Source organism: Arachis ipaensis, chromosome B05 (genome assembly GCF_000816755.2).
Source record: "Arachis ipaensis cultivar K30076 chromosome B05, Araip1.1, whole genome shotgun sequence".
NCBI classification, from domain to species: Eukaryota; Viridiplantae; Streptophyta; class Magnoliopsida; order Fabales; family Fabaceae; genus Arachis; species Arachis ipaensis.
The window spans coordinates 20,432,074-20,445,053 of record NC_029789.2 but is presented as its reverse complement, the minus strand read 5'-3'; the positions used below and the strand labels follow the sequence as shown (position 1 = coordinate 20,445,053).

At 35.4% G+C, this 12,980-nt stretch overlaps 1 protein-coding gene across 1 annotated transcript; it reads right to left on the bottom strand.

The window, feature by feature from the left end:
- LOC107640334 (protein NDR1-like) lies at positions 168 to 1,368 on the bottom strand. The gene has a single exon (XM_021123319.1). It carries the CDS (start codon positions 1,164 to 1,166, stop codon positions 585 to 587), a length of 582 nt encoding a protein of 193 aa, XP_020978978.1. The 5' UTR covers positions 1,167 to 1,368; the 3' UTR covers positions 168 to 584.

Sequence of the window (12,980 nt, the reverse complement as noted above, 5' to 3'; positions counted from 1 at the left end):
TTTTAGTCCTTTATATTTCTCTTTTGTAAAATATAATTTATACCTTTCATCTTGCTTATATTTAATTAAAAGCACTGTATATTTCTTTCTTAAATATGTAGATGTTGAATGTAATAATAGGCAACCGAGTGGAATTAAATTCAAATATGGAATAGATCGACAATGTGTATTGTGAACGCTGCTTTCATTGCTGACGTTTAGTTCAATGGATACCACTACATGAGTACTTATTTGAAGGGGGAAAAAGAATACACAAATATTGAATTCTCTTGTTTCTATCCGGTTTACACCAACTATGTACACAAGAAAATCTTACTAAAACTAAACAATTTTCTCATACAACATAATGCAAAACCAAATAATCTTTTTTGTGTCTGACTGTATTGTAGCTAATATTGATTCGAGAAGAAACCATCATAACCTAATCTTTAATTTTCCTATGTAAAGAACATTCTCTATTTCTCTCATATAGGTATTGGATCACATGCACACAAATTGGGTATGTTTTCTAAGTGTTAGAAGAAACGAAGGGAAAAGGATAAGATGAAGAATTGAACCAAGAGAAAGAAATGGAGGGAATGAGATCAGTGCTTTACCGACTTGACCAATTTCTTGGTACTACACTGTTTGAGTTTGTACTTGTTTTTCTTCCCCGAAAACTTAAGCTTCCCATCACCACCTATTGGTAGATTAGTAGCCAGGTTTAACCCATGAAACTTGCTCTTGATTCCCCATGTCTTGTAGTGAAACCTCGTCCTTAAAGCCACCTTTAACTCACTGGTGGCATTTTTTATTGCATTGGAGAGCAAAGTTTTCAGTAGTTCAGATTTAGCGTGGACAGTGCCAGATTCCACGCGCTTGCTACTAGTCCCTTGATGAAATGATTTTAAGGTTGTCTCTGCCACCTTGTCTTGACGCTGCCCATACAAGAAAAGGAAAGTTGAGTCATCATAGTAGATGTTAGAGTCCTTGTTTTGGTTCTCGAATTCAAGAGAGTAAAAGATGGTCCCGTTTTGATCGGAGGGCTGGTCTATGGTTACGAAGGTGACGCTGCATGTTGGCTCTTTGGGTCGTAAGGCTAGCCACAGGCACAGTGCAAGTAGGCCTAAGAAGCCTATGAATTCTGCCAGCCATAAGTAGAAACTCTTGTACTCGGTGTCACACATCTCTGATATTTGCAACTCATCAGAATTCTGTTGCTTACCATTGTTGTATTTAAGAGACGCATGACCTGGGAATCTGTTTCAAGTTGGTTTCTGTTACCAAAGCATTACATTAAGAGAAGGGGGTAAAGTAAAGAATATGCGTTTCTTAGGTTTAAGGATAACCCATACTCAATGCAATGCGGGCATAATCACAACTCTGAGTGATCTTCAAATATTAAACATCCCATCTCTTGTTCTTACATGTTTCCTCTCCATTTTGTGTGAGAAGGCAAAATTTATTTGATACTCTTTGTCAAGTTATACAATTTATGGTTAAAGACAAACAAAAAATTAATAAGAATAAATGAAGAAAGTAGAAAAATTTAAAACTTTACAATTCAATGGTTGAAAAGTCAAAGAAGGCAGCAGTAAATGTAAAGTAGTATTTGTTTTCATTTGGTTCAATAAGCAAGTTGTGCTTATACCTTACAACTTGTCCAATATATGAACCAAGGGCATCATGCACCGCCATGAGAAAAAGTTCGTGTACGTGTATATCACATATAATTCAAATTGATTATCATTAAAGTACAAGTATTCTTTGTAAAGCCGCCAAACACTCAATATAAATTGAAGAGTGCTCATAAGCAATTGTATACCATGTTTTGTAACGTTCGAGTAAATGAAAATTAAGAGAGAAAATAATAAAATTTTTTATATGTTATAATTTTTTTATATGAGTATTATTTTTAATAATATATAAGAGAATATTATAAATTTTTTTATATATTTTAAAATTATAATTTTATCACTTTATTATATTATTTTTATTATTATCTAAATTTTTATTTAAATTTATTTATCGTCCTTAAATTTTAGTTATGTTATCCTGCTCTATTAATTCTAGTACCTAACATTTTGGACCTGTGTGCCACTTCTCCTTTCCCTATAGTGTAAACCTTTTTATACGAAAAAACTTCATTTGAGTTATATTTTATCTAAGATAGTATATGTTAATATTTTTTTTAGGGTAACTTTTACAATGCGTAACTAACCCTGTTTTGGTTCTAAAAGCGAGCACGATGGCCACCTTGATTAACACTATAAAGATCCTCACAATCATCGATACCAAAAGTATAAAAAAGAAGCCAGAAATTTAAATACAATTGCTTTTATATAAAGTTGATAATTAAAAATTATTAGATGATAATTTAGTTAAACATCTCAAATTATTTAAACGATTTTCAGTTGTTAGTTTCCTATAAAAACAGTTGCATATAATTTTTTTTTTTTTAAAAATGATAAAATTTTGTACATTCTTAAGATAATACCTTAGCCGAAGTTGAATCTTACTCATTTAATTTAAACTTAAAATTTAATAAAATAAAAAAATAAGGGTTTAATATCATTAAATCCATAGTATTTTATCATGTGTAAGTTTTTTGAAAGAATCTCATATGATATTGATTCCCTTAATCGGTTATGACTTATGACAAAAATTCATGTTATTAGATTTTTAATGTGAAATCTTCGGCAATTATGGTAAAGTTTAGGTAAATAATTAACCAACTAATTTTAAATAACTGTAATTAATAATTATTATTTATATTTTAAAAAAATAAAATTTAAATAATCACTAATTAATAATAATTAATTAATATAAAGTATAATTTAAAAATATTTATTGATTTGTTATTAATTAAATCTTTGTTGGTTATTATTAGCAGGATTGGGCAATTATATTATATACCTTTAACATTGGTGAACTAAAGAAAACTAATCAAATTATTACGATGAAGTTCTACCAAAAAAGTAAATTACCACATTATATTGTTAGAAAAATGAAAAATAGATTAGATATGCTTATTGAAAAGTGAAAACAAGATCAGATACATAGCAATGTACAGAAACGAATCTGTTACGCAAGTTATAATAGTAACAAACAAAATGTATAATTTAAAGATAAAGTTCCTCAAGTGTAATCATTACAGACCTCATGTCTTTTCTTATTATTTTTGAAGCTCCCAGCACGTTATGAAAAAGACAAATAAATACATGATGCCACGAAGTTCAATAATCATTATTATGGTACAGTGTAGAGTCTAGACCTTATAAGAGATGAACATATATGTTGGACAAAGAGACGATAATGAAATCAAGCTAAGGAATAATGGAATTTTGTTTAGACTACACTGATCACTTTAATTGCTGACCTTTGTCTTTGTGTATCAAAACATTACTCTATCGATCAATTTTAGTTTGCTTTTGATACTAATTATTATTATTATTATCGCAAAATCATCTCCCGAAGCGGACTTCATTCTTTAGGAGTTATAGAAAAAAAAAAAGGCATTTACGTATAGTAGTGGCCGGCAACTTAGGAATCAGATGAGAATGAATATGATGTCACTTTTCTGGGTGGAACTTGAACTGTGTCATATTGAATTCTTTGGTGAACTTGCATAAATAAAAAGCTTACATAACATAAAGGATTAGAATACTTTTTCTTGTGATAAACTGCCCTGCAAAATTAAAGCTAACACTTAACTATGTCTTGGACTAGCAAGGGATTATCAACTAAATTTGCCCTTGTCTTCCACCAAATTCTTATAGTTCATATCAAAATTATAAGAGAATTGGCCAGCATTTAGTAAATTTTAAATAATAATGATTAAATCCTAAAATTTAAACAAGAGATATATTTATACACAAATATATTATAATTAATTTTAGTAGTTGATTTTGACGTACACATAGTATTTTGTCAAAATATAATATCTAACTCGCTAATTACTTCTCAATACATCATAATATTAGGTGAACATATTATTTTTGTAATCAAGTTTAACCAAATTTTTACTTCTTCTTCTTATGCGTCTTTTTTTTCTTCTTAAATTGATTTTTGCTGTGACCAATATATAAACTATGTAACTAATTTAGTTGAATTTTGTTGCCCGAATAATTTGGTCATATAACATTACTAATCTAAATATCCCCAATAATTTTTTAAAAATATTTGAGAAACAATAAAATAATATAAAATAACTCAAAATTATTTTCTTTTGCATTAAAATTTTTTATTTTATATTTCTTATTTATTGTTAATGTAAATTCTATTAAATTAGTAAATAATTAGTCAATAAATTAGATTTTGATAAAAAAATTAGAAATGTGAATATTATATTAAATTAGGATAGAGATCGTCAAAACGAGAATTTTGACACTAATTTCAAAGAATTCGGCCCAAGATTAAACTGAACGGGCCGAATCGATTGATCCGGCTAGCACTTAAATGAGCTAATTTACTCTCCCAATTCAGCGTACAGCAACGTTGAATACAGCAAGGAGAGGAGAAGGGTTCCGAACCCTCGTTCCAAATTCAAATCACCGTATCTCTTCCGTTCGAGTTCCGGTCGCTGTACTGTTTGCGATCACGCGACCACCGCGTCGACTTCTACGATTTTATCGGAATAATTTCATAGGTAAGCCATTTAATTACTCTCAGCCACTCCTTTCCCTAATTTTCAAAAATCATATAGAGGTGTTGAATTTTTTTGCTTTTTGATGTTTTAGGATCCAATTAGCTTGAGGAAAACGTTTACTTTTGCTTATACGAAGTTTGAGTAAGGTGAGGATACTATAATTCTATCTAAATATTCTGAATTTGTGCTTTGGATATTAAATTGGGTGTATATGTGTTATGAATGTGTATTAGGTTGTGAATAAATAATTGGAGCTTGAAATTGTGGATATTGGAACTTGGAGGAAGCTGTTTTATTGAACTTTTGGGGGCTGTGTTTATTTTGGTGAGTTGCCTTAGACAATACGTGGAAACTGGCCAAGGTATGGTTTAGATTTTTTGCATTTAATATATAATGTTCTGTGAAAACTTAAGCTAGATGACCATAGGATAGGTTAGAATGTATGTGCATATATTTATTGCTTAGTGTCTTGTTAAGAAGTATGTTTTAGTTTAATGCTCGATGGTTAATTGGTGATGCTTGATGACTAGTTGGTAATTTGATGAATTGTTGTTTAATGATTTGAGGATATAAGTATATAAGTTTAGGATTTGTAAGCTATGGTTTTGGTTGATGAATTTGGTTAGTGTATGAGTATTGTTGATTTGATGTATGATTCTTGTGGTGATTGTTGTGGTGATGAGGGAGAGGGCATATTGAGTTGATAATTGCAGGTTTGGTGATGAATGGGATGGAACTTTTGAATGAAAATGAGGTTTGGGAAGTTTTGCAAAATTTTGGTTTTGGATCGAACTTTGGCGAGCTATAACTTGGCCTCTGGACTCCCAAATGGTTTCAAACTTGTTTTGATAAAAAATTAGGTTCGTGAAGTTTATGCCGTTTGAAGAACGAATGAAAAATACTTTGAATCGAAAAAGTTATGGGCATCGAAAGTTTTGGTTTGGAATATGTCAATTCTGTAGCTTTTCACTTAATCAGATTTTTGGAAAACGTACGTCCACGCGTACGCGTGGCCCATGCGTACGCGTAGCCCATGCGTATGTGTAGCATGGAATTTTTGAATGTGCGTACGCGAGTAGCCCTATGCGTACGCATAATGGACCAGCATGCATGTCCACGCATACGCATGGTCCACGCGTACGCGTGACATGAAGTATTCACCTATGCGTATGCATGATAAGGGGATGCACGCGCGAGATGCCTTTTTACACTCCCACGCGTATGCGTGAGCCACGCGTACGCATGGGCCCTATTTTAGCAAATATGATTTTTTGAGTTTTAAACCCTATTTCAAACTTCTAAACCTCTATTTTTATTCTTTTAGTCATAAATAATAGTATTAAACCTGATAATCAAATGGAGTTAGGAAAGGAGGATAACTTGGAGGTGAAGTAAAGCTGAAAAAGTGATGAATTGAATATGAAATGCTATGAATGATTATGTATGATATTTGGCTTAAATAATCAAATGATCTAAGATACGAGATTCCCTGGGTAAAGTACCGTGGCTTGCCACCACGTGTACCAAGTCGAAAACTCGATACTCTGTTGACCCTACGACGTAAGGGTGACTGGACACTTATAAATTCCCAGGAATGTTACCCCCATTGAGCAATATTGATTATTTGAGAAAAAGCTATGCATAAACTCTTGGGGATGCACGTCGAGGGACAGTCCAAGGGTTTAACAAACCGGACTTGTCAGATTGGCTTGATAATCGATAGATGAGACTCATCAGCCATAGGATAGGCATGCATCATGTGCATATTACTTGGAATATTTGTTTGTGCATTAACTGGGTGTGCCTAAGTGTACTTGCCATGTTAAATGTATATTTGTTACCTGCAGTACTTGTAACCTTCTTGTGCTTGCTTTTATCTGCTTATTTGTCTGTGATATGTTGATGGAGATGGAGGTATGGAGGAAAGGCAGTGGGACTTAGGTTTAAGATTAAGTTAAGTTAGGATTAGATACTCTTAGAAAACCACCTTTTATGGTTTCTGATTAATACTTTAAGCTTTACAATCTGAGTGTCGGCGTTTTAGGATTGCCTCTGGCATTCCCAGGACCTTATATCTTATATGTGTGGCACCTTTACCATGCTGAGAACCTCTAGTTCTCACCCCCATACTATGCTGTTGTTTTTCAGATGCAGGTCGAGAGGCACCTCGTTAAGCGTCTGGATTTCTGAAGCGAAGTCGTTGTCGGGTTACTTCTATTGTATGGTTATGTATATATATTTACTTAGCTTTCTCTCCGCATGACTTGTTCCTTTTGACCCTCTTAGAGGCTTATGAAGAGGCAAGATTTTGTTTATGTAAATTTGGATTTTGGATATGTATATATATGTGTAAATATTTTCCGGCCACTCTTTTGACTTCGCGAGCTGAGTTAGGAGCTTGTTATTTTGTATCTTTGACCCTCTATTCTTACTTTTATTATTTTATACGTGATAGCTATAATTTTCTTAATACGCAAGTTAATTCGTTTTCTGAGCATTGCGTTTTTATTTCGAACTTTTTATTTCACCTATTCTTTAAGACTCCTAGTTTATTATATTCTTTTTGATATTATTTGTACACATTTTATTTTAGAAGTCATAATACCAATTAAAAAATATAAAAATTTAATTATAAATTTAATAAAATTATATCAATTCAAAAATTAATTAAACCTTAAAAAAAATATTGGATAGGCGTCAGGGCATGAAAACGCCGTGGAGACTTTAACCGAATGACAAGTGATGGAGATACGCGATTTAAATAACGGAAAATCCAATATTTTATAATAGTATCTAAAATGACTAGAAATGTGCATAAAGAAGGTTTTTCTCACTACACGAGTAAGAAGTTACTAGCCGCCTACTCCGCACAACATAGGGATTAGCACGCTTTCGGGAAGAACATAGAATAGTAGAGGATCCAGCATGCGGAACACGGCGATCATTAGAAATTCACGAATTATATATTTGTTATTAACTTATTATTATATATTAAATTAAAAAATGGATAGATTAATATTTATAAAAAGATAAACTGATAATTGATAAAGTAACGACTAACGAGTGGTAAATGTGCAAGCAGCAATGCAGCATTGAAATAACAAAACGAAATGTACCTAAACAAGAGTTGACAATTTTTTTTTCAAAATTTATGTGCAATTTTCTTTACTTAAAATTGTTAAACACTGACAATTATACCCCTCACTTTTATACCACTAATTATACCTCCGAATTTTGTAAACGCTAACAATAATGCCCCTCACTTTTATTATCGACAAAAATATCGTTAGATAATTTAAAAATGTGCACCAAATGCCCGTTCGGCAAGTGATGCCTTCTCCGTTGACGGAAGTGTGTGATGTGGCAAACGGAAAAACTTGTGTGGCAAATGGAAAGCTTACCTGGACCCGTTCCCAAATTCCCTAATTCAATAACCATAATTCCTAATTAATAACCTAATTTCAACTAATGTATTAAGAAATTAAAAGATTTTAACACTGTGAAAGAGGGTCAAAAAGAGTAAAACACTTAACACTGGAGTCATAGTAGCCTCTCCATCTTCTCCTCTTCAAGTCATCGTCGAAGACCATTGTCAGCCCATCGTCACCGCAACGCTGGTTTGGAGGGACATTGTCGCATATTGGTGGTTGTTCCTCTGACAAGGTACGCGTAATATCTCTGCCTCTTTGCCATTAGGAACTTTGTCTTCGTTCATGTTTTTGTGGCTATATGATCTTTGATGGAAAAAAATGGCAACTAAATATGTGACAATTTGGATTTTGGGCATTCAAATTTTGTCACTTGATGCATGCGTTGTTTGCTGTATTGCATTGGTTTAGGGTTTAGTCAGGGTAATTTTTTCTATTTTGGATGAACAATTTTAGTAGTTGATTGGTGCTGTATTAGTATTAAAATGTGTATTTTTTCTGCTTGAAATTTCAGATGTCAGCACTCATAACATTTATGATGCACCACATGGGTAGGTTAGAAAGCAATCAAAAGGGTGGAATGCAATATTCTGGGGGTACTGTTAGCAACATTGACAGAAAATGTGTGGATACTTGTAATTTATTTCTGGTAGAAGGGTTGTTTCTCGATTTAGGTTACACAGGGTTTAAGGACGTTCATTGGTTGGAGCCCGGTTTTGACTTATCAAATGGTTTAAGGCCGCTTAAGAGGGATGCTGATGTTATTAGTATGTGTGATGCTGCGATGAAAAATGGTAATAGGGTTCACTTGTATTTTGAGCATCCCGTTCTAGAAAATCCTGAGTACGTAGATGAAGTCGAGGTATCTGTAGATGAGGTAGAAATTGTAGAGGTAGACGATGAGGATGTATGTCGTGATGAAGAAAGGCAAGGAGAAGTGGCTCAAGACAAGGGTAATGTTGAGACTACTAATGTACTACCAACTGAGGCACCCCAAGTTGAAGGAGATCAAACTGTTGGATATGAAACCAATGAGGATGTCGGTAGATATGGTAGAAAGAGAATTAGAAAGAAGCATGCAAGGCCACCACCATCGGGTACCATCAAAGTAGTAGGGGAAACACCAACTGAAGAAGTTCGAGGAGTAGCAGAATTCGCGCAGAATGTGTCAAATAAAGATGTGAATCCGCATGTTGAACCTGCAGTCGAAGATAAATTCATTTAGAAAATTATGCAATTTAGGTTTCATAAGAATACTAAACTGCGATGTTGTTAACAACGAATTATTTTATTTTATGTTATTGTAGAAGAGAATCATAATGAGGAGGAAGATGATAATTTAAGACAATCAGGAAGAAGGAAGAGACACTCAAGGCCACAACCATCAGGTCAGAGAATTATTCCTCCCAGTGACAATGATGCCCCAATAGTGGTTGTGCCTGTACATGAGGGTAATGCTGATGGAGTTGATAAGGGTGGGGAAAATGAGTTCCAGTACAACTGTACAAGTCTGAGGATCTTCACAGTTTAGCTGAATCAGATGATGAAAACGGGGTTCTGGTATTTCCACAACACAATCCTCAAGCACGCTTCGGCCAAGTTAGACTCGAGCTGGGCATGGAGTTTGCAACGATGCAAGAGTTCAAGGATGCTGTTAAGAAGTTTAACATCCAAATGGGGAGGAAAGTGTTCTTTTTAAAGGTGGAGCCTCTAAGATGCAGAGTTATTTGTAATAATCAGGACTGTCCGTGGGAGGTGTACTATTCAAGGAGAAATTTCCCACCAAATTTTCAAATCAAGACGCTAGTTGATGAGCACACATGTCCAAGGAGTAACAAATCTAGATCGGTAACATGTAAATGTGTGGCTGGAGAATTAGTTAACTAGCTTAGAATTTCTCCTAATTTGATACAAAGGGAGGCAGAAGAGTGGTTCAAGGTAGAATATGACAAAGTGTAGGTGAGCGAATGATGTATAGGACAATGGATATGGCAAAGGATATCATTGAGGGGACGGAGAAGGAACAGTATGGTAAGCTACGCAATTATTTATCGGAGCTACTTAAAGCTAATCCTGGTTCTACATGTACTATGAGTACACATCCACAGCCAGAGGGTTTTCCTAAGTTCAGAAGTTTATATATATGCTTAAAGGCATGTAAGAGAGGATTTAGATATGGTTGTAGGCCTTTTATTTGCCTTGATGGAACCTTTCTTAAGGGGTATTTTGGGGGTCAACTACTCACAGCTATAGGACAAGACGCGAATAATCATCTATTTCCTATAGCATATGCTGTGGTTGATGCTGAACCAAAGGAAAATTGGAAATGGTTCTTGAATTTACTTCATGAAGATATCGGTGATTACAAAGAATTTGGGTGGAACTTCATGAGTGACAAGCAAAAGGTAATTTATACATCTTGTCTAATTAGGTAATTTGTATTCATGCACATATGTTGTACTAATGAATATTGGGTTTTTGCCATGTGGTTTAGGGACTGGTTTTAGCACTCCAAGAAGTCATGCCAAAAGTTTCACATAGATTTTATGTGATGCACATGTGGCAGAACTTCAACAAGAGATGGAAGCATAAAGAGTTAAGAGGAGCTCTGTGGCAGTGTGCTCAGGCAATGACAGATTTGGAATTCAAGAATGCAATGACATATGTCAAGCGGATCAATGTAGGAGCTTGGGAGTACCTGTCAAGTTATGAACAATCATCATGGTCGAAATCAGGATTTTCTGAATGGCCTAAAGTGGATAATGTTACCAACAACAATACTGAATCATTTAATGCAACAATAGTGGGCATGAGAGGAAAAAGTATCCTAACAATGCTAGAAGAGATGAGGTTCTACATTATGAGGGTTACGGCATAGTACAAAGACGCTTTATCATCATACACAGAAAAGCTGGCACCTATTCAGATAAGTAGGCTGAAAAAAGAGAAAAAAGAGGGTAATTACTGGGAGGCCCAGTGGGTTGGGGACGATGAGCATAACTTATTTGAGGTGAGGAGACATGGACACAGGGTTACTGTTAACACTCTAGAAAGAACATGTACCTGCAGAAAGTGGCAACTGACTAGATTGCCCTGTTGTCATGGAGTGGCTGCTATCCAAAGGAAGAATCACCGGCCTGAGGACTATGTGCATCACTGGTTGTGCATGGAGCACTACAACAGGGCATATCAGTTCCACATTAATTCTGTACCCAGTAAAGAGTATTGGGGTGACTGTGAAGGTTATCCTTGTCTACCTCCTCCATACAAAAGACCAATTGGAAGACCTACAAAAAAGAGAGCACGCCATGAATTTGAGCGTCAGGGTAATTGCCAATACAAAATGCCACAAAAGTATGGTCAAACTACTTGTAAGTGGTGCAAAAAGGTAAACACCTCACTTGATAGTAACCCATTGGTTTTGTACTCGAAATCAGTGTCTACATGACTTGTTAATTTGTATTCTAAATATGTGCTAACCTATTGTATATGCTGCAGCAAAGACACAATGCAAGGACATGTGAAGAGAAGAAAAAAATTCTTAGCGGAGATACTAGTCAAGCAGCCGAAACTGCATCAAGAGCAGCAAATGAACAAGAAGATGCTGCTGATATATCAGATAGAGAGCAAGAAATGTACTATGAGGAGACTCTTGAGGCAGCTGATGAACAACAAGTTACACAAGGGCACCCTCAATCTCAAACTAATAATGAGGTTAGCTTCAATGTTAACACCTTTGTACTTGTTTTTTCTGCAACATACACAGACTTTTGGAATTTATGTGTTAAATTTGTAGCAAGCCCAAGGGTTGGAATCAGACCCCGCAGCAGCATCTGCTTCAACCACCACTATCAACAAGTTAGCTCCACCAAAGGTTGCTGGTGTTGTAGCTGCTGCTCTAAGACTTCTGAGGAGGGGTGCATCTAGTGCTAGGTCAAAGATCCCCATTATGAAACCACCATCCACTATTGCACTAGCACATGATCCAATTAGGCCACCACAGGTCAAGCCCAGTGTGGCTGCAGCTCCCACTCCAAGGGCTACCTCAGTGAGGCCCAATGTACCTTTTAGACCACCACAGGTCAGGCCCAATGTGGTTGGAAGGCCCAATATTCATGTGAAGCCCAATACTTCAGTCCAAGTGCATGTGCCAAATTCTAGCTCCAGTGCTCCCTCATTGGTTTCTCACCAAACAATGAGTGCATTGGTGCATGAAATCACAATCACACTTTTGCAATTCCGCACAACTAACCAGCAAGTGCACTGGGTCGTCCAAGTAATACCTTACGCGAGTAAGGGTCGATCCCACGGAGATTGTCAGCTTGAAGCAAGCTATGGTTATCTTGTAACTCTTAGTCAAGATATCAATAATTCTCAAATTTAATTGTAAAAAGTAAAAGAACATGAAATAAATACTTGTTTTGCAGTAATGGAGAACAGGTTGAGGTTTTGGAGATACTTTGTCTTTTGAATCTCTGCTTTCCTACTGCCTTCTTCTTCATGCACGCAAGGCTCCTTCCATGGCAAGCTTTATGTTGGGCATCACCATTGTCAATGGCTACTTCCCGTCCTCTCAGTGAAAGTGTTTCAAATGCACTGTCACCGCACGACTAATCATCTGTCGGTTCTCGATCATGTCGGAATAGGATCCATTGATCCTTTTGCGTCTGTCACTACGCCCAACACTCGCGAGTTTAAAGCTCGTCACAGTCATCCCTTCCCAGATCCTACTCAGAATACCACAGACAAGGTTTGGACGTTTCAGATCTCAGGAATGGCCGCCAATAATTCTAGCTTATACCACGAAGACTCTGATCTGAATCATGAGGCTAAGATATATTCATTCAATCTAAGATAGAACGGAGGTGGTTGTCAGAAATGCGTTCATAGGTGAGAATGATGATGAGTGTCACGGATCATCACAT

Coding starts and splice junctions, on each gene's coding strand:
- LOC107640334 (XM_021123319.1), bottom strand. CDS start 1,166: ATGTGTGACACCGAGTACAAGAGTTTCTACTTATGGCTGGCAGAATTC.